Genomic DNA, 23732 nt, shown 5'->3' on the forward strand with positions numbered 1-23732 from the left:
TTTTATTTTATTTATTTATTTTAATTTGTTTTGCCTCTATTCAGCTTCTGGAAAGCATCATAAATTTCCCTAAATTACTATTAGGTGATTTTTCTTCTTACATATTTAAACTGGGTTATCCAATGCCTGGAATGGTGGTAGAGTTTTATGGTTGTGTGTATGGGTATGATATACAGAAATATATTCAGGAACACATCGATGAAGCAACGATCATAAATGAAATCACCTAGAGATTAACTACCAAGCAAATATAGATAACAAAGGGGGTCAAATAGGTTCTGGGGGTAAAACAGGTAGGAAATGAATATAATCCATATCACCAAGAGACACTGAAAGTAATAACTGCATGGGTAGTCAAAGACTCCTTATTGCCAATAACTAAAGTGAAGCAAATAAATATGATCCTATCAAAAACAAAACAACCTATATCAAAAATTTAAAAGCACAGGAAAAATATGCAAAGGAAGAACAACAGTGCTTTCTTTGGCCATAAAATTGTCCTAGGAAGCTAAATTAGTACCTCTCAATTTGTTAAAAACTTTCTTCCAGATTAATGAAAAGGATACCCAGATAGCTGCACACTGAAAAACAAACTATAGTCTTATTTCCTCAATTTTGGCTAAAATTAGATTATGACATAATCAGATTTAACTTAATATATATTACCCAAGCAGTGAAAATTAGTAAAAACTAATGGTGACATATACTATTTACAATGTAAAGATAATTTATAGATCTCAGAGATAGGTACTACTTTAGAAAGATAAGAGAAATATTAGGTAATATACTCATTCAAAAATTTCAAAATGTATCATAACACATAGAAGAACACAGCCACGAGAAATAATGAACTGAATTACTAAAAGCTGATATTAAAATAAAGGATGACAAAAGCTGTTCAATCTAACCAAGACTTGAATGTGTTGCATAAAAAATAACTAATCCAAATTCCCATTAATATAGATGACTGTAACTTTTAAATTATTAAATAAGAACCACTTCAATAAAAATCTATAGATCCTTTATTTTCTTCAGATATGTACTGAGGGCTTACTAGGTGCTAAGCATTGGGTATGGAACCTAAAATATTAAAATTAGTTTAATTATTATGACTTGGTGCTTGCAAACTAAGAATCATGGACTGACCATGACATATAGAATAGTATAATTAATGGAGGAGCCCTCATCCCAGAAAGAGAGGAGGGATCTTTTCAGACAGAGGAAGGAAAGTTCTAAGAGTGATATATAGTTTGCTGTGGTCTGAATATAGGTCACATGGATTTGAAGAGCCTTATAAACCATATTGTAAAGTCTGGATTTATCCTGTAAGAACTGGAAATTTCTAAACAAATTAAAGAACAATATGAACAAATCGATGTTTTAGTAAGACAGATGGACAGAGACTACATACATTCAAATTAGTGAGGGTGGTAATTATTTCAACAATCCAGGAGAGAAAGGATGAGAGCTTTAAGCACTATATAATTATATTCACTTCATTCTCACAGAATTCTATGAGGAATAAACTATTATTATCCCCAATTTACAAAAAGGAAACTAAGGCACAGAGAGAGGTTTTGCAACTAGCTGAAGTACAAGAACAAGGATTTGAAACAAAAAACCAGACGGAGAATTCAACCATATACCTACTGTTGTGTTACCAATAAGTACAAGAGTAAAATACTGTGCTAAGAAAACTGAGAAAAGATAAAGTTTTAAGAAAGAAAGTTGGTCACTGTAGTGCCTTGGAACTATGTACCCCAGCAAAACATGTTTTTAAACTTAATTCATCCCTATGAGATTACTTCAGTTAAGATGTCGCCCAACTATATCAGGATGGGCCTCAATCCTATTACTAGAATCCTTTATCAGCAGAATGAAAGTCAGCTACAGAAGACAGCCCTGAGAAGAAGGAGGAAGTAACAGAACCCAGAGAAGCCATGAGAGGCCATCATGCACACTGTTACATGACAGAAAAGCCAAGGGCTAAAGATTGCCAGCAGCCAACCCCATAGAGCTAGTCTTCTGGGAGAAATCATCACCACGATGACACCTTGACTATGGACTTCTCCTTGCCCTAAAACTGTGAACCAATACGTTTCTGTTGTTTAAGCCAACCCACTAGATGGTATTTGATTTAGCAGGCAGAAAACTAAAACAGCTGCCAATGTCAGATTCTGAAATAGGTCAAATAGGATAAGTACTTAGAAAACAAAATGACCATTACATTTAACAACTCAGAGGTACTACCAGTGACTTCTACAATGGAAACAATGACTTTTGCTTTTAAAATCAACCATCAGCATGTATTCTACATGATGGAAATACTAATGGCTAAAAAGTGTATGAAAAGATGCTCAGCTTCGCTAGCCATTAGGGAAATGCAAGTCAAAACCACAATGAGATATCATCTACATCTCCTAGAATGGCTGCTATTAAACAAACAGGAATCTACAAGTTGGAGAGGATGTGGAGAAATAGAAACACTCTCATGGCTGGTGGGAATGTAAAACGGTACAGCCACTGTGAAGGATGGTTTGGCGGTACCTTAGGAAGCTAAGTACAGAGTTGCCTTACAACCCAGCTATCCTGCTACTCATGATATACCCTGAAGATTTGATAGCAGGGGCACAAACAGATACGTGCACACTGATATTCATAAAGGAATTATTCACAATTGCCAAAAAAGTAGAAATAACCCAAGTGTTTATCAACAGATGAATGGATAAACAAAATGTGGTATATACATACAATGGAATATTACTCAGAAGTAAGAAGGTGAAGCCCTGATGCATGTGACAATATGGATGAATCTTGAGGATAATTTAAGTGAAATAAGTCGACACAAAAGGACAAATATTGTATGATCTCACTGATATAAACTAAATTAAAACATGTAAATTCACAGACATAAAATATAAAATATAAGTTACTAAGATATTGAATGAGGCTGAAGAATGGGGAGTGGTTGCTTAATATGTGCAGAATGTTTAGGTTTGAACTTAAAAGTTTGGAAATGGACAGAGGTGATGGTAGCACATTATTGTGAGAATAATTAACAGGGCTGAATGGTGTGTGAATGTGGTGGGAAAGGGGAAAGTTTAGAGTTGTATGTCATCAGAAGGAAAGTTGGAAGTTAAAATATGGGAATGTGCAACACAATGAATCTTGTGGTGAACAACGTCTATGATTAACTGTGCAAATATTTTAAAGTTTTTTTTCATGAACTAGAACAAATGTACGACACTATTCAAAGGCATTACTGGGGAGTATACAGGGAAAAAATGTACCTATTGCAAACTATGAACTATAGTTAAAGTTTTAATACTCTTTCATCAACATTTTAATACTCTTTCATCAACAGTAACAAGTGTACCACATCAATACTATGGGTCAATAATAGGGGGGATAAGGGTATGGGAGGATTTGGGCTTCCTTTTTAATTTTTATTTCTTTTATGGAATAATGAAAAGGTTCTAAAACTGAACATGGGATTGTGTGCAGAACTATGTGATGATACCGTGAGCTAGTGCTTGTACACTTCAGACGGTTCGTACGGTATGTGAACATATCTCAGTAAAACTGCGTTAAAGATGACAGATAGATAGATGATAGATATAGATAATAACTACAAATTGTACTGTTTCAGATCAAATCTCCATAAAACTCTGCTTTAATCTAAACATTTTTCCCTGAAGAATTCCTGTCTTCTTGGCTGTTCTCATGGGGCCCTTTTACTGGAAGGTATTTCTCCATTTTTTCACCCTAGCTTAAACCTCCCTAGCAGGCTGCTACTCGTTTTCACAATGATCTTACATAGCAATCTGTCACCAAGTGAGAGCTCTTATTATGTGGAATTCTTAGAAAAAGAAATTATATAACAACTTTCTGTGTCTTTCCAGTAATGTGAGAGAGAGAGAAAGAGAGAGAAGCATGCAATCTGAGACAAAGGAGGTAAAGTAGAATGAAAGTTAGGAATAACAGACAACTGAATAAAGGAGGAAACTGAATAACGGAGGAAATGAATACAGTATATATAATATCTGCAATAATGCAAAATGAACATCAAAACTGGCAAGAGATTTTATGAACTCATATGTTAATTCACAATATAGAAAATAAAACGGAATTCACTTGATTTCATGAACTTCTATCACGGTTTTACTGAATTATCAACTTTTAAAAGCAATCATAAAAATTGCCATGGTTCAACTGTACTCTCAATTTCCCCAATCTGATTTCCTTTCTTGTCTTATTCACAGTTTCCTATCAGAATTCTATACAGGCTGTTAATTTTTTTAAACCATGTTTTCTGATTATAAAAGTGACATTCACTATCAAAAAATCTAGAAAAACACAGAAAAGCTTTAACAAGTAAAATGAAAATAATATATATTGTTATTGTCTGAAAAATTAAGATTGCACATCCTACAGGAAAAATATATTATTTTTTACTTAAACTTACATGAAAATTTTCTCAAGTTAAATATTCTTTCTATATGGCTGAATAAGAGTCTATTTATAGTATACCATAATTCATTTAGCTATTGCCCTAATGCTAGGCATTTATCACAGTTTCAAATATTTTTCAGTATTATAATGAGTACCATGAAGAACATTCTTATATGAAAATTGTGCTAATTTCTGAACAATTTCCTCTGGAAAGATTCCTACAGGTTTTATTTACTTTATAAATAGATTCATCATGCTTAAGGCTTCTGATTCATCTTGCTAAATTAATTTCTAGAAGTTATACCACCTATAGAATGAGCACTTTCCATATGCTTCTCTCATTTTCCAAAGCAGACGGATAAATTTCTTGAAGATAAGTGTTTTATTTTTTCTATTATCACTATGGTCAAATCAAGTCTCTGAAGATGATAACAGTCTCTTAGACATTTTCTTGATCACTGCTGTAGCACCAATAATACATGGAGCAGCTAATAATAAGTATTTATTGAAGAAAATGAGGTGAATGAATGGAAGTATAATGCCCATCTCTTCAGGAAAATTTGCTATACACAAAATTCTAGATTTAGTAATGATTTTCCTCTAATATACCTGCTCAGCAGGGCAACGTTTAATCATATCACTAGCAAAGCATATAATCATTTTTAGTTGAAAGTTTTGGGATATACACCCACACAGCATATGGTCCTAATTACTTCTTTTGATCAAAATGACTGTTATTTGTAAGGAATTAAAAATAAATAAATAAAGATAAAGAATTGCTGAACTAGATGTAAACTCAACTCATAGAATTCACTAACAAAAAAGGTTCCTACTGAAAAAAATTACTCAGATGGGTAAAAATGAACTATTGATAGCATGTTGCCTGAGAAATTCCAGATTAAATCTGTATTCTCTTAATTGAAATTGCAACTTTTATGAATATTCTTATAATCCTGGGGGTGGGGGGAACATGAAGCAGTGCTTAAGTCAAAACTATCTGACGCAGTTTCGAAAACAATACAAGTGGGAGGGCCACGGTGGCTCAGAAGGTAGAGTTCCTGCCTGCCGTGAAGGAGACCCGAGTTTGAGTGCCCATGTTAAAAAATAATAATAATAAAAAAATAAAAACAATAAAAGTAAGATAGTAAGAAATATGCATATGTAAAATAAATTTTCAAGTTTTGTTTTTTTCCTTTACAATTCTTGTCATACAGCCTACACCCAATCATTCAATACCAACACTAAAACTGAGAATCTAATGCTTCAGTCTTACAAACTATATTTTGGCAAGTTAATTTCTCGGTCCAACTACATTAAATTGTGTATATTTTCTTAGGTGCAAATAAGCTTTGTATTAGTTTTTTGTGGGACTTTTTGACTTCATTCCCAAGGGAAATGCATCTTCTCAAAGTTAACAGGCATTGATCTATTAGTATACTGAATTTATTCATTCTTTGCTTCCCTGTGTAATCAGTTCTAGTAATGTATGTCCAAAGTTACAAGAAAAAATAGGACACTTTCTGGTTACATAACAGACAAGATCTACGTAATTTCTAAAAACAATGCCTTCCTGATTTATTAACTTGTCATTTACGATCAAAAGTTATTAGAAAGAAAAAAGAGGAAGACAATGGAGGAAAAAATTACCTTTAAAGAATAAACAACATCAGTTTTGAAGATATAATATAGCTAAGTGATTTTGTATAGCACAGTTAACATGCAATGTAAAGGGGGAAAAGCCACATTTCTAAAATAATATTTTATTTTGAAAACAGAGGTTCCTATAATAGAATTCAGTGCTTGGTCACTCTTCCTGTAACTTCCTACCCTATCTTTGGTTCCTTTTTAATGAAAAAAAAAAAAGAACATCAGCAAAACAAAATGCCACCATTAAATCACTGCAACATTTTGTGTCAAAAATGTAATGGGAAATGCACACATCAAGGGAAAGGTTACTGTTCTTCCAGAACATCTTTTCACTTGGTTCATGGTTCATCCTTCTACATAACTGTGCAAGCACTACTGATAGTTTTCTCTTTCAGTTTAATGTGGTATTTGAAGGATTACAGCATTTTCAGGGAACCACAGTGCAGTGATTTTAGTGGTTATCTGACTGAAAATGATATTATGATCTAAAATAACTGTTCTATTTATGACAATGGTAAAAGTCAGCTACCAAATCATCTCACAATAGTAACCTAAATCATGATTGGGTATTTTCTTAATAAATCACAAGGTCAGTCTACAAAGTAAGACCAGAATTAGAAGAAATTCCTTTTAAAAGGCAGCCTGCTATACTTAAATCCTATTAAGTACATTGTAATAGGGACAGTTAATTCAGAAATGATAACCTTAATACTGCTCAGAGTTTAGGATAAATGTAACTGGTCCTTGAAACTGTTCTACAAAAAGGATTCAGGAACTTAAGAATTAAAATGAAAAGCAATCTTATATAATATATGCTAAAACAACTAGGAGTTCTATAGATAGAGTTAGTATGAGAAATGCTTGAAATACCCAGATAACATAAATCATTTGATCTACAAATACATTTTATTCTATTTAAAACTCAGCCTATAATATTTTTTATCAAACTAAGAAAAAAAAACTTTTAAGAATAAAAGAAAACATTCCTACTATAAACTATTTCTCAGAAACCTAAGTCAATTAGAAATACATGAAAATTGGCTGCCACATAATTAACTTATTTATTTTCACTACACTATGATCTATAAACTATATAACCAAAACAAAAATTAGAAAAATATCATGGGTTAATAACACAATTAAAAATAGCATTGTTAGTGGGAAGTATATGCTACAAATTATTCAGAATTCCTTACCTGGAATTTCTTTCTCTTCATGGAATGTGAGAACCAAAAGGGATTTTTAAATCAATTTAATACACTATTTATTATAGGAATAATGAATTGATTCCCAGAAGTTACATTTCTTTTAAGATTACATAGCCTCTTGCTGGCAGAACCTGACCTAAAATTCTAAACTCTCAATTTCATCCCAATGCCCTCTCCCTATCTTTTTCCTGGTTATTTCCTTTATTAATTTTTCTAACAAGGCTCATTTGTTGTCTCTCACTATTAGAGATATTAGGTGCATTACAATTGCCAAAAAAAAGGGAAGACTGCTCCTTAATAAGCAAGAAAATGATCATTCTGGTTTTAATTAACATCTCTCTTAAATACATCAACAATATTAGAGAGGAAATTGGGATTATACTCAAGACACAAATCACATCTAAAGAGTGGATGAAATAATTAAGGTGAAATGAGAAAAACATGAGGTTTGATAACTTCTCTCATTCTTAGTCAAGAAAGCAGAAATGTGAAAAACATTTCTCTTGAAACACCAGTGTCAAATAAAATATAGATGCACACACTTACATATGAACACAGAGAGGCATTTTAATACCCAAACAAGATCACCCTAAGGTTACATAATTCTGAAGTTAAATATTTTTTAGATATGTCTCAGTTTCACGAGCACATATGAGAGAATTCAATTTAATGGTGGCAAACTCCTCAACTGAGAAACAAACATTTGTTTTTGAAATATTCCTATTTGCTAAACTCACAAATTTCAAATGACTGCAATTCTTTGTCTAGCACCTTGTATTGTTTCATTCATTTGAATGGTCCTTCTTCAAAACAGAATTTTTACATCACAACGCAAGTAATCAGGAGGCTGATCATATGTGAGGTATATCTGTTTCCCAAATTTAATTCACAAAATCTAAACATACTGTACTTGTGATCTTGCTTTATTTATTTATTTTTTGCACAATTGGGAATTCATTTAATATGTCCCTAAATCAAATTTCACATTATTGTGCCTGTATATTCAGAGGATTTATCAATCTAGAATTAGAGGAATGTGTGTTGTTCTTCAAGAGAAAAAGAGAAACTACAAAAGCATTTAGCAAATAGATAACCAGAATTAAAATTACTAATAACAAAAAAATGAAAGCATAGATGACATCACACATTTTCCCAAACAGCAATGCCAGGAAATACATATATGGTATTAAAATGTATAAATATTTTGCATGAAATATATATGAAACATGTCACTTTAATATGTGAAAATAAAACATACTTTAAATGTAAATAATTTTAATCATTAAATTCATATACCATTTAAATATTTAGCATAGACATAACTTATCTGAAAAAGCTGCAATCTTGCCAAAAAGAAAGTACAGACTATATTTTCTTAAAAACTTATTTCCAAGAGATAAATGGTCCAATTTCATTATTAGTGCTCTGATCCTTACTCAATATAAAACATAAATAATATTTCATTGGTATTTAATCTTCAAAAGGAAAAGTAGTTAGTAAACTTTTTAAAAAAACTTTCAGTATCCAAAAAATACCATAAAATATGGTTATGAGAATAAAGACTATAGCACTGAAGTCTCAAAGAATATCGGACATAATCTTGAAAACCATTAAAAAAAGGGAAATATTGGATATGATCTTGAAAGGGATGTCATCATTTAGCCTGCAACAAATACATTTATCAGGGGCAAAGTTTATCCAGCCAGGGAGCTGAAATATAAATTATACTGGGATTAAAACTACTTGTTAAGAATAGTCAATCAGTCTGCCTGCCTATCTATCTAATCTATCTAATCAATCTGTGTCTGTCTATCTATCTATCCATCTATCTATCTCAGACTCCCTGACTTTGAATCCCAGTACTACCACTTTATAATTATGCATTCTTGGGAAATTATTTAAGTTTATTCCTCATCAATACAATAGGGGTATTAATATTACTTGTTTCACAGGGCTGTAAAGATTAAACAATTTAATATGTATATGTAAGGTGTCTGGTACATTAGTGAGAATTATGGAAGTGTCTTATTAAAGTTTTGTCATTTGTATGTATAGACATTCACCATTTTCCAGCTACTGAGCCAAATCCTTTGCTTGTATTATCTCATATACTCCTTCAAACAACCCTAGAGTGTAGGCATTACTGATTAATGCTATTTTACAGATAAGGAAACAAGGAAGTTAAGGACAAATAAGGATTAGGAAAGGTTGAAACAGAGTTCGTAAATACCAGAATCTGGTTTCAAACCCAGCATAGTGACCATAAATCCTGGCACATAATTGCTCGAACACAACACTGCCTCACAAAATATAGAAGATACTCTAAAATTTCATAAAATCTAGGCTCTCAACATAAATTTAGCAAGCTCCCTTTTTAAATATCCAATGCAAAAATACAAACTTCAAGAAGATATAAAATGGGATCATTTTTTTCACATTACAAAAAAAAAAAGACTCACTTCAGCATTTCCTTAATTAGCAAGTTCTTTTTACTGCATTTAAATTTAAAAAAATATGATTTATATATCATCAGAAATATGTCTGCAGTGTAAACAAAAGACAACTGTATTATATTACTATTTAGATGAAAAAAATGGGTTAGGAAAGGAAGAAACTTTGGGAAACTAGTGTACAAATGTTTATAGCGGTTGCCTAAGGCTAAGGGTCAGGCAGAAAGGATTGACTAAACGTACACAGTATGAGGGAACTTTTTAAGGTAATGAAAATATTTTAAAACTGGACTGTTGAGGGTGCGAGGGTAGCTCAGTGGTGGAATTCTTGCTTGCCATGCGGCCCGGGTTCAATTCCCAAACCATGCAGTTTCCAAACAAACAAAGAAACCAAGGAAACAAATAAACCGAAAATTCAACAAATGGTGCTGCAATAACAGGATACTCACATGGAAAAGGACTGAAATGTGACCTCACCATACAGCATACAAAAAAAACAAAAAAAACTGGACGGCAGTGATGGCTGAAAAATTCCATAAATTTATTAAAAATCACTAAATTGCACACTTACAATGGGTGAATGTTTATAGTAGGAAAATGAGACCTCAAAAGAATTGTTTTCTAAAAAAAAAGAAATACTTGCTATTTATCAAAAGAGGCTTCCACTTCAAGCAACTTAAGAAAAATAATTATGTTCTAGATAGTTACAGAGTAGCCTGAAAAGAGATTCTGCTGAGAGTATGTCTTTTTATAGAAAAGCTTATAACCAAATGTAAACAAATAGCATGGACTTGGGAACATGGAATATCACATAATCGTAGAATAGGAGAGCCAGTTTACTAGACCTCAGAAATGATACAGGCAAAGGTTCTCTTTTCAAATAAAATCAAAATCTACAGAATTTAACTGACTTGCTTAAGAGTATAGAAGTGGTAAGTGACAAATCTTGGACTAGGTGAGATCTCTCTCAGTGAAGTAAAAAACCACTACAAAAACAAAAAAATCAATCAACAACGGTTATCAATCAGCAACCATTTCTACTTTTTTTGCTTACAGCAAGTTATACTACTTTTAAGTTTGGTTTTAATAATTAAAAACATTTTAAAATTTTAAAAATAAAATAAATTAGGGACTATTTAAAGAAACGTCCTTGCCCTCAAAAGATGATATAAAAGATTTCAACTATATAGAGCTACATATACGTCCAGAACTAGTTTTGCAAGTAAATTAACTTAAGCATTTATTCAAAACTAATTACCTGTGTTATATATTAATCTGTGAGACCATAAGAAAAACTGGAAAAACAGACTTTGCCCTCACCTAGAGGGAAAAGTAAAACAGAGACATATAAAATAATTCATAGACAATAACAAGACAATTTACAAATCAATTGGATAACAGCATGATGCTGGTCCCCAGGATGATACAGCAAGCAAAAGCTCAATGCGGGGTCATGTAAGTCAGGAAGGATCCATGGAAAACTAAATACCGACTTCCCCTTATAAAGAAGAATTGAATATGAAAGGAATAAACCCACAAAAGAAAAAGGTGCTAAACTGAACTTGAGTGAAAAATGAAAATTAGTAATCTCTTCTCTTTAAATGATATAATTAAGAAAATGAACACGCAAACTACAGCTAGGGAGAATAAGTTTCTAAAACCTGTTTAAAAAGGATTTATATGCAGAATTTATTTAAAACACCTACAACTCAACACCTGTAGTTTTCAAGGGGCAAAAGACTTATTCACAAAAGAAAACATGTAAATGACCACACATATAAAAATGTGCTCAACATTATTATTTACTAGAGAATTGCAAATTAAAATCACACTCATTAAAATGGTTAAAACTGGATGAAGACTGAAAATATCATTTATATGAAGTTCTAGAACAGGCAAAATTAATGTATGGTAAAAAAAATTTTTTAAGTGGTTGCCTTTAAGGAGAACAACTAACTGGGAAAGGATCCAAGAAAATTTACTGTAAATGATGAAAATGTTCTATACTTGATAGAAACATAGATTACATAAATCCATGCTTTTGTCAAAATTACCCAATTTACTTATGATTTATACATTCCACTGTATGTAATTTTTACCACAAAAACAAAACAATCATTGAACTTAGATTTATTTTTCACAGTAGTTTTGGTGGCAGTTCTGAAATTACTTTCTGTATGTTCTACGATTGCACAAATAGGTAAATATAGTGTCTGAAGCTTAACATCTAAAGAGGTGTTAGATGAGAAGACTTGTAAATGAATTTTAACAAATGGAAAATAAGTATTTCCATGAAACTGCTTCAGGTTGTTTTATCACTTCATCATTACTTCACAATTCGAAACTTTAGAGAAGTTGAAATAATTGATTAAAAAATTATAAAACTAAGAAGGAGCATGTAAAAAAGTTTCTATTTTAGCCACAGCATGTGTATATGTGTTTTTTTTACCTAACTCTTAAATTTTTATCTACTTAAATTGCTAAAATTGCATTTCATCAATGCATCTATTTTAAGCAATTTAACAGCAAAAGATGATATATTACAAAAGTTTAAATAGCTATAACATGGGCTCGTTTTTCCTACTTATCCTTGATAAAAAAAATCTTTGTAAATCATTACTTAGGCTGATTTCTTTATACATCCTAGCATTATTCATATATTAAATATTAGTATCCAACTGTTTTTACTCCTGATATTAAGCTGATTCAATAGCCTAACATATACAGGAAAGCTGTATTTTTTTTAAAGTTAATACAATTAAGTGGCCAGGTTTTCAAAAACAGTCATAGACTGACTAGCTTTCAAAACAAAAGGAGATCATGTGGTAATTTCTTTGAAAGAGATACCGAAAAGCTTAAAAACTTTAAAGAAAAGGAAATATGTATACATTTTCTCAAAATAGAGAGACTTAAATTCCCCAAAATGTGGCAGAAACGGTGCTTCTAATTTTACTGAATTTTAATTTTACGGTTGATACAATTGGTTGGTAACTGTATCTGAATTGCCTTGAAAAGCAACTATTTCTTTAACAGTATTAAAAAATAAAGTAAATGTGAAAATCTAGATGACAATTATTTAAAAAAATTTAAGACAATAAAGTTTTGAAAAGGCCACACTTATATTCCTTTGTTTACATTTTCAAATAAATCCAAATGCTTCAACAACTTGCATTCAGAATGCCAGACTTATTGATCACAAGTTACAGTATGTCCATGTGTCTTCAGAGACATACTGTTATGCCACTCTATCTTTGCCTTTTATATTAAATCTAAAATGAAAATTAGGATGGTTTAATTTCTTGCCAAAGATCACTTAATACACCATCTAAGTGTGCAAACCCCTTAAGGGGCAGGGGTGGGGTGCATAAGGAGGGATCTTTGTCTAGTGACTTGGGATAAGGACCATAGAGTTAGCAAAAATGAGTAAGACAAAAAAAAAACAAATGTGTAAGACAGGGTCAAAGCTGCCTTCAAGATAGTTATACTTGCCTGAAATAAGCATCAATTTAAACCTAAACCACAGATAACAGTAGCCAAATTAGAAGAAAACAGCATATTGCATAGTTTGTCAGGGTGACACAGAGGGATAAAATTTGATTGCACATATCTGAAAGAAGAAATATTAGAAATTGAAACTCTGGAAATAATACTTTTGAAAACAGTAATTGTATTGTACTAATCAGTGACACAGGAACACAAGACAATAAAAAAAACTTAACCTTGAATCATAGGTAGAAATAAAGAACAGAAACAGAAGTTTATCTAGAAATGTCTTTCTATAGGAAAAGCCCATTTTTAATCATTTGAAATTTATTAGAAGACAAATGATTTAAAAATTATATTTGTTTCTAAACTTTAATTTGTAAGTATCCAAATAATATGATTTGCATCACTTTTCAATCATGATATTCCTCAATGAATGAACAGCAAATTTTACCAAGCGTGACATGATTACATAATAAACTGCCTATACAATAAAACATAAACTAGCAAGTATATAGTCAAAATAAAATAACTCATTCTATTTGTTTTAAGAAATCTATCAAATGTAGTACTAGTCTTAAAAAGACAAAACTAGGTTTCATTAAAAAAAAATTTTTCTTAAACCCATTTTCAGTGATTTGAAGTTCTTCAAAAACAGTAACTAAAGTTACTTTCCATTTTAGTTTTATTCTCTTCGTCTTATTAAACCTCAGGGTGAAGACACCTCTTCAACCATGACCCACAATTTACAAGCCTATAGTTGCTAGAAAAGTTAATCAAAGGTAAAAAATCAAAATAACCAAAGAGACTAATGCTTAAACTTAAAATCTGATAAATATGAAATCTTGCTGGTGTTCCTAATAACTTATGAATACTGTCAAATTTAATTTTGTAGGAAACACTCAGAAGCCAAATATTTAAAATTTAAAATAAATAAAAGTCTTAACAACATTGTCTAGAGAATGAATTGACATCCTATCCTATCTTCATAAGGAAAATTGTTCAATACCTATATAATTAGCCTTAATACTCAAATAAGGAGAACCTAGATTTATATATATATATCCCATATATACATATATATGAAAACTATAAGCATTTAATAATATTGAATTAGTTATAAAAGTGAAATAGCTTCATATATCATTTTTTAATCTCAACCTAAGTAATGCTTCTGAGCAATGGAATACAAAACAAAATAAAACTGAAGACACTACACTTAGGAGGACCCATGCATTCTGAGCATTTAAGTTTTAGGAACCCTTTTCCGCATACCTCACCTGTGCGCAATTGCCTAATAAGTAAAAAAAAAAATGTGTCAAATTGAATTTAAATAGGAAAGACAAAATTTAGGGTCTAAAAGTTTTACCTTATTCCTATTTTCAAGTTTGATAGAGACTTAAAGAGAAGAAAGACTTATCAACCACTGAAATTTATCTTTTGAAAATCAAATATGTTCAAAGCTAAAAATCGTTTCATTTCTACTCTTACACAGACACATTAACTAATTACAAATCTATGGTTCCTATTTCTTTAACTAACACAGAAAACATTCATCCACTAAGCTTGAGTGGCATAAAAGCAATCCTTTATGGAGCTTTTTAAACATCTTCATCAAACATTTATTTTAAATTTAGTAAGTCAATTTGCTCTACAGATAAATTGTAATAGTAAAAGTTTTTATTAATTCAGCAAAGAATAATCAGTTATTATTTATGTGGAATAGTCCTTCATTTACTCATCAAACATTTACTGAATATTAAATATGCCAGGAAGTGTGTAAATAAATAACGATAGGGTGCTATATTCCAAGAAAGTATGAATTCATCAATAAGTGGGCCTATAAATAACCCAAGGAAGGACACTCATCACAGAGATAACTACCTAAAAAGACCTCACAATTACAAGAACGAATTTTAAATGGGTTTTCAGCATTTAAATTGCACTAGAAAACTAAAGGAATATATATATATATATATATATGCATACATATATACAAATATACAATTTTTTTTTTAGCATGGCAGGCTCTGGGAATCAAACCCGGGTCTCTGGTATGACAGGTAAGAATTATGCCACTGAGCCACTGTTGTACCGCCCAAGGAATATATTTTTAATTCAAATTTTCCCAAGTAACCTTAATTAAATTTAAAAAGTAGATGGCAGAAGGAAACATTATTTAAAAATAAAAAATCCATAAGAAATAATGTAAAACCTTTTTTCTCTTTAAGACCCTGAGAATTATCATTTTCCATGTCTACTAGAAATAGTTCACAGTCTAATCAATTTTAGAGAAAATGAAAGAACAAATCCAACTTTCTTTTTGTCTCCTATATTCTAGGTATACGTAAACACAAAAACAGGACATGTGTATTTTCTGAAAGGCGCAAACAAGAATTTATTATTCATATTTACCAATTGGAACCCTTATTTCAACACACATATGCATCTTTTATGTTACTAAATAATACTGCCACTAATATTTTATGTAGATAAGCCTTTGCTATCACTCAGCAATTATGCACAAAATCTTAACAAAGCATAGCATGATTTTTGATCATGTACAACAGAGGAAAAAACTGAGGCACAGAGAGGTTAAATTACTTGTCAAGATGTAAGAAAACTCTAAAGGCAGTGCAGAAAATAACACTTGGAAGTTACTAATTTCAGTCTACTGATAAATTAAATGCAAATTCTCATTGATACAAAAAGAGTTATACATATAAATTTACATATACACATATATACAAACAACTGAACAAGTAAGGAAAATAATTAAGAGACAATTTTCTATATAGCCTGAATTACATAGAGAAGTGTGGTTTCAAAATCAAGGCTGTTAAACAGCAGGTTCCAGTGAACCTTGAGAAAACAAATACAGTATAATCAATAAAATATTGTTAATTAAATTATTACCCATGAAATTCAATTTAATAAGAGAACTTAATAGACATACATAATCAGTATAATGTTATCTCTGAAGAAGCATTGAAATATATCTTTAAAAGTAAAATAAATTCTAACATAATGTCTTAAAATCAAAGTTAAAAAATAGCATGTATATATAATAGTTAAGAAGCAACCAAATCATAAAAGTGAGACCTTTGAGGGGGATTTGCAAAGAATAATGGCGCCATATTCAAAATAAAAGAGGTGTTAGGGAAAATGGCAAATATTAGCTTGTAAGTTTACTTTCTTAAATACATGAAATTCCACATAAATAAAATTGTTTTTTAACCCAAGAGCAATAGTGTCTAAGCTGAATGTACTTTTTGTTTTTGTTTTAGAAGATCATATTATAACCATAAAGCATTTTTACAGCATTGTTTTATATCCAGCTTATCTTCACTCAAAAATACTGCTATATAATATTTATAAAATATTTAATTCCTTCTTTAGTACCTCTTTAAAACCTTCACAGAATATCTATGACATTATCTTCTTAACAAGGTAAAATCACGGAAAGGGACTTTGTATACCCATCATTTCCAGAGTAACAAAAATATCTTTCTTTTACCTTCCAGAAGATATTCACAAAATTCCAGACATTGGCATGGTGTAATAATGCCATTAGGAATGAAAATTTAGTAGCAAAAAGTAAGGAAATAAATGGTAAGAAAAGCTAACATTACTCAAAAATCTTATCAAATTTAGAAAAAGATGGTACGTACATTTTTTAAAGATGGCTAAGATATGATGGGTTGGGGCTACCTTGTTATAGAGCGGTTTTTGAAATGCTAAGTGTATTCATTTTCTAAGTTCTTTCTTTCAAATGCATGACCAAAAAATCTGATGAAAACATGTAGGTCCTATTGCAAAAATGCCTAAATCAATCTAGTGCCTTAAAAATACAAACAAAAGGGTAGATACATAAGTTTAAATAATTTATAAATGGATCAGCAGCTCTCCAAGTTTTTTAACTGTTGATTCAAGTAAATCATGCTCCACAAGTCCCAACACCAATTCCAATTTCCTTGGGATTGAGTTTTTGTTTGTTCATTATATAAGGTTGTTTTTATGTTTTTCCTTTTGTTTGCATTTTTATCGTTGGTTTCTATATTATGTTATGGAATATTAGGGTTTTTTTTTTAACTTTATTTCAGCAAATTATTTAACAGTCATAATTATTCATGTGCTTATCACCTATCTTAGAGCTAGTTAACCCTGAATTTAAGTGAACGCAATCTTCAGGAGAGCTTCCAGGACATTCTATATTAATTACTTCAACAAACACTAATCAAATAATTTAGATTTTCTAAACTTCTGCACTTTGTGCTTCTTCACTGAATTTTTCACTTTCTTGTTATGTTCCTCAATGGTGGTTTAAGAAACTCATAAAATTTTATACTTCTACCATTATTTAAAGAATTAAGAAAAATAAAAATTATATTTTTACTGACTGAAATAAATGACTTCATTTCAGGAACAATATAAGATCATGATAATGAACTAATACATTTCTAATTAACCTAAATGTACTCTTTTTGAAATATTTAATTTCTATGCCCTCAATTAATTTAATAGGATATAACAAAAGACTATTTTTGGAAGAAATCAGAAACAATTTCATTAACATAATGTAAAACCCTTTTTGTCACTGTCCTTAGAAGGAGTGATGTCTCTTAAATGAGTTTTCTTTGCTTCTGTCTACCCACCCAAACTCTCATTTCACCCATGACTCTGAAATACTTCATCTCAGCAAAAGAAGCAAATGGCTAAAATTCACAATTTCTAGTACCTCTGGGAATAGCCACTGGGCATCAGCTGAAATTCTGATCAGCATTATGCCTTTAAAAAAAAAAAATACCAAAACAAAGTAAAGAAGAAAATAAATATATATATAGATATATATAGAGAGAGGCCATCTTTTCACCTTTCTTTATATCATAAGAAAGAAGCATTTAACACATTCATTTTGATAAGCAATAAGGAAGTGCTTAATAAAGCTCATGTGAAAAAAGTTTTATCATTGCTAATATGCTTCAGCTTTTATAATATGCTAACAAACAATAATTTTACTGTTTTATAATATAAAATAATCTTAGCACAAAGTGTTTGGATCAAATTATTTTTGTGGCCTCTAAAAACCAAGTATTTTCAACTTCTCATGTCAAGAGAAAATTAATTCTCTTGTGTTCAAAATACGTATTACTCATGTTTAATCTAAATCCAGAGTATAACCCTAATGATAGATTAATAAATGGATGAAATCTGTTTCTGATGTAGTATTTCTACTGAACAAGATCTTAAGTAAGGTCCTATACTGTGATTTTTTTTCATTATTTCTGTTACGAGAAAATGATGAAGATGGAACTTTAATACCCTAAAGACAAAGTCTTATTATCTGACTTACCTGACAAGATTTTCATTGTCTCCAGTTCCCTTGCAGGTTGCACATTCAGTTCTTAAATCCTCAGCCTTGGGTTTCTTTTGTAACACAGACTGCCTTTGTCTTCTTTCTCTAGGAACTCTTTCCTGTCATACAAGGGAGAACAAAACAGAACAAAAACAAAATCAGGATATGAAGCAAGCACAAATAATTTTAAGCAAGAAAGTTCCTGAAAATTTAGACTATATAAAAAATGCTTAACTTATTCCAACCTCATGTTTCTCTTCTTCAGGAATGAAACTTCGTTTTCGTCCTCTGGTTCTCTAGAAAAAAAAATCCACAAAATATCTAATGTTTAATTAATAGTAAAAATACATTTTCTATGTTAAATGTTACCACTTAAATTAGGCACTTGGAAAATTAATATCTCTAAATAATGCTGTATTGCTCTATTGACTTTTTTTTACAATTTCTATCTCAGGAAATCAAAACGTGACAAATTAAATAGACTTTCACAGAACTTTCCTTTTAAATAAACAAGAATCAGAGAGGAAAAATAAGTTCTCCAAAAATTATCTGGAGAAATTTTTTTAACATTTCATACATGTCACAATTGTCATTTACTCACAGCATTTACATTTTTATAACTTATAAGCAATGACTAAACCTGGAGTCACATTATAACTATTATGTCCATGTATGTACATTGTGCATGCATACACATTTGTGTACAGTAGAGAGACACAATCAATTTGTTATTAATAGCTGTAACAAAGTGTGAAGAAAGACTCAGATGACCCAAATTCTAGCTGAAACTATAGTGGACCCTGAACCGGTTTTTATAACCACCACCCCCCCACTGCCAAAGCAGCTCCTTCCCTAACTAGGTGGTAAAAGTTTCCACTTCTCTTTTCTCAGAAATTCCCACCTGCACACCATATAGGTAAGTTCTCCTTACCAGAGTCTCTAGCCAGATGACTCTTAATTATGAGACCTGAACTTAAAATGACCCCGGTATATAGCTTAATGTAATTCCCAGATACATCCCAGCATATGTTAGGCAGATAAGTTTAAAGAATTGGCAAAGTCCCTTGAGGGAGTGGAGAAAAAACATGGAATTATTAAGGCTTCCCACCTGGGAAATTCCTGACAGTCCCTTAAACATTAGGGACTCCCAATAGACCAAGCCCTTGATCTTGAGGCTTGTGTTAATGAAACACTTCCATAATGGAGAAGCTAAGCCTACCTATAAATATGCCTAACAGTTACTTCCAGAGAACCTCTTTCATTTTCAGATGTGGCCTCTCTAAGCCCAAGTCTGAAGTAAAATCAATACCCCTACATGGGACATGACATCCAGGGGTCAAAGTCTTGCTGGCAACATGGGATATGACTCCCAGAGATGAGCCTGGCCCTGGTACTGTGCGATCAATAATGCCTTCCTGAGCAAAAGGGGGAAAAATGTAACAAAATCAGTTGCTAAGAAATTTCAAATAGAGTTGAGAGGCTATACTGGAGGTTACTCTTAAGCAAGCTTCAGCTACATATTGCTAATTGCCATGTTAAGCCAAGCCCCATTCCACAGTATTCCTGTAAACCCTAAAGAATACCTAAAACTCTTACCTGAGACTCAATAAAACTCTCAGTCACTAAGCTTAGTTTTCAGAAACCTAAAACCTCCAGATGGGCTCCTAAGCTAGATAAACCCTGAAACCCAGAGTTACCATCTCCAAGAATATGAACCAGTTGCATTTCCCCTACCCCCTACTCTGAATTTATTGCTTTTTTTTTTTTTTTGTAGAATATGCTACATTCTACAATAAAAAAGATTTTTAAAAAAATGACCTCAGGACATAAAATACCCTGTAACAGAAATTAAAACAGGAAAGAGGTATATTGGATCTAAAAAAAAGCAAGAAGTCTGACCATTATAAATTCCAGGAATATCACAAGTTCACTTCTCAAGATAACAGAACCCACTGGTTGATAACAATAAACTTGCAATCCCTAATTTAAATGTTTACTAGCCAATTCAAACGTGCCAGTAGCTTTAATATCCCTAACCCCACCTCCCTTTGCTTAATCCAATAAATATAACTCACCTTACCAACTTGGAGAAACAGATCCAAGGAACTATTTATCCTCCTTTCTGTGTAAAGTTAGACTTTACTAAGTAAACTTTCCCTTCTTAAAATCCAGTGTCTACTGATTGATTTTGCATGTATCAGGCAAGGACTCACTTTTGAGCCATAACAAAATAAAACTGATGAAAATGTGGTATAAATGACTTATTTTAAACTCATTTAGTTAAAATTAACTTCTTTATTTCAATACACATTTAACATTTGACAGACCAGATCCAAAGGGTAAGAATAAGTACAACAGTATTTGCAACTAATATGTTAAAAATCTCTACCCACTTAACCCAGCCACTATAGAGTTAATAATCACCACGTGCAAAACACTCCTGGACAAGAAAGGAAGCATCATTCTCCCAGGCAACCAAAGAATTCCAAACAGAATTATTTTCTAAGAAATATACATTGATGCTTGCCTAAACTACTGTAATTTTCATTCTTCACAACAGGGGAGTCCATTGTTATTTAACCTGGTTAATTGAATATTGTTTAATCAGTCCCTAGATCATGAAAAGCTGAATAAACAAGCCCTTCAAAAGAATTAAATGTACAGATTATTTATCTGCTTACATTTGTTTTTCCAATCAATATGTTTTAATTACATTATGGAAGGAATTAGTAGGAAAAAATAAGACTGTTTTCAGAAAACGGCTTTAAATGCAGCCCCTACATCTACTAATCCAACAGTATTGATTCCTGCTCCTTAAAATACAAGTCATGGGTCATAAACACTGGCATCTTCTGGGAACTTGTTAAAATGCAGAATTTCAGGCCCACCCCAATATTCTTTATTAGAATTTACCCAGTTAGATAGTCCCGTACAATACAATGACTAGGAACATGATTCATCATCCAAAGTGTGTTTAGAATTTATCATATTATAAATACTTTCAAAGAAAAAGTAAAAGAGAATTAGTCCAAATACACTATTCACAATACAAATCTTCCAATCAAGAAAATTTTAAGAACTGTAATTTTATTTCTATTTCTAGGGAAGTGCACCAACTATAATCATGGCAACTCAAATCTTAAACATAGTATCCTTGAATCACTCAGAAGAAACAAAGGGAGCGTAAAAGAGGGAAAAGTGGTGCAAAAAAGCAAAGAAGCAAAAAAAAAAAAAAAAACAAAAAGTCCAAAAGTAGTTTGATTCGCCCAACAAATTTAAATTATCAAAGAGCTAGCTTGCCCACCTCAGATGAAAAGAAGTACTCAGAACTGGGCTGTCATTTCATATGTGTGGACGTTGACACAAAATACAAAAGAAGCAATGTTAATAAAGAAGCAAGGTGAAAAACAACATTGGGAAGAAGGAAGAATTTTATTTAACAAGTATGTGCTTTACAACTTAACACAGATAATTTCTACATGTTCCAATTAATAAATAATTGGATCAATGCCAAACCAATTATGAATTGTGGAATTCACAATTCCAAACTGCTTCATTTTAAAAGAAATTATTAAGCTAATTTGTTTAAGAAACAATGATAACCAGAGCTATTTATATTACCTGGTCTTTCATCTGTCTACGGTATACATATATATGTGAAGAGATAAGGTGCCAAAACATCCACAGAAGAAAATGGCCATGACATTGGAAACAATGTATTCAAATTGAAATTTTAAAAAGGTATGTTTAGCTACAAGGTGTCATTTTATGGTGTATCCTTCTGAAACAATAACTATTTCAATAACTTCTCTCTCATTCCAATTAGAAATATGTAAACATATTAATTAGTTCTTAATTGCTGAGGTTATTTTTATTTACAATTAAGATAAATGCATGATAATTTTCCCAAGGTTAGAATGATCCATCAGACAAATGAACTAAATTCAAAACTGGAAGATAGTGCCCTCACCATCTTTGATATCCCCAAACCAAAATTCATGTATGCATTGTTTTTTCTAAATCTGACATTCAGTTATGACAAATCAACATTTATACAAGTGACATTACACATAACTAGCCATATATGGTTACATGAAATAAGGAATACCTCCCTGTGTAATTTCTACATATAAATTTATAAAAAGAGATGTGTATTCATGAGCAAAATTTCAAATTCAATGTTAATTAGGGCGAATAAATCAAATCTTGAAAACCTCAGATTTGTGTTATGGAATAAATGCCAGTAGCTCTCTGGTAGTTCAAAATACTTCAATACAGAATTTATTCCAATATATACATAATTCTCCCAAAATTTAAATATCTATTTTTCAATTATGAAACAATATACTGAAAGCAAATTATGCATGCACTAAAGCTCAAAACATTCAAAAGAGAAATGCAATATATATACATAAACAACATGTGAACAAAGTGCCATCTGTTTCTGTTGGCTATTAGCACACAATAGATGGACCAGTGATCACCAAAAGTATTCTTCCTTTCTTGTCAAGTGGCTACAGATTTTATTTTTATCTAACTTAATTTATACTATCACAGTTAGGAAAAATGCATGGAGATAAAAAAGAAAATAATGATCAACTTAGCTTTTGATTATAAATTTAAATAACCACAGGTCCAAAGATATAAATAGAACATTTTTCATAATAAGTGTTCCTATAAAACTCTTCTTATGGATAACGGTATATACAAAATAAATAACACGCTGACACTCTATCTGTTCCTCATTCACTTTTTGTTACACTCTTGGAAATAAAACAAAAATGATAGATTTCCAAAAGGCAAAAAGCGTAACAGGAGCCTTTGGGTTCTGAATGAGACTACTTGGGCTAAGAACACTCGTAGTGAATATTTTCCAAGTAGCCAAAATGAGTATATCCAGTTCATGACAGAAATTTTTTGCTAGGGTGTTTTCTAAAGATGTATGACAGACAGAGGTTTTAAAGTACTCAGAGGTTGCCTTGAGTCTGATAATGCATAATTCTCACAACTAAATAACCCTTCGTTCCCAGAACTATAATAACCTAATTCAAATAAAGCCAAAGAGCAAAACAAGACATGGTCACATGCATAGTAGCCTTCAGCTGGTTTAATACAGCTGGATCCAAGCATTTCAAT

General features: G+C 31.3%; 1 protein-coding gene across 3 annotated transcripts in view; it reads right to left on the bottom strand.

Annotated features, from left to right (window-relative positions):
- The window catches only part of PHF14 (PHD finger protein 14), a 236051-nt gene that overhangs the window by 86219 nt on the left and 126100 nt on the right, over positions 1-23732 (bottom strand). For all 3 annotated transcript variants that reach the window (XM_077122758.1, XM_077122768.1, XM_077122776.1), the window contains exons 15-16: positions 18842-18892; positions 18594-18715 (exon numbers count right to left, since the gene is read on the bottom strand). In XM_077122758.1, the coding sequence (XP_076978873.1) occupies positions 18594-18715; positions 18842-18892 (173 nt within the window). The remainder of the gene's footprint in view (positions 1-18593; positions 18716-18841; positions 18893-23732) is intronic.

Source organism: Tamandua tetradactyla, chromosome 1 (genome assembly GCF_023851605.1).
Source record: "Tamandua tetradactyla isolate mTamTet1 chromosome 1, mTamTet1.pri, whole genome shotgun sequence".
Taxonomy (NCBI): Eukaryota; Metazoa; Chordata; class Mammalia; order Pilosa; family Myrmecophagidae; genus Tamandua; species Tamandua tetradactyla.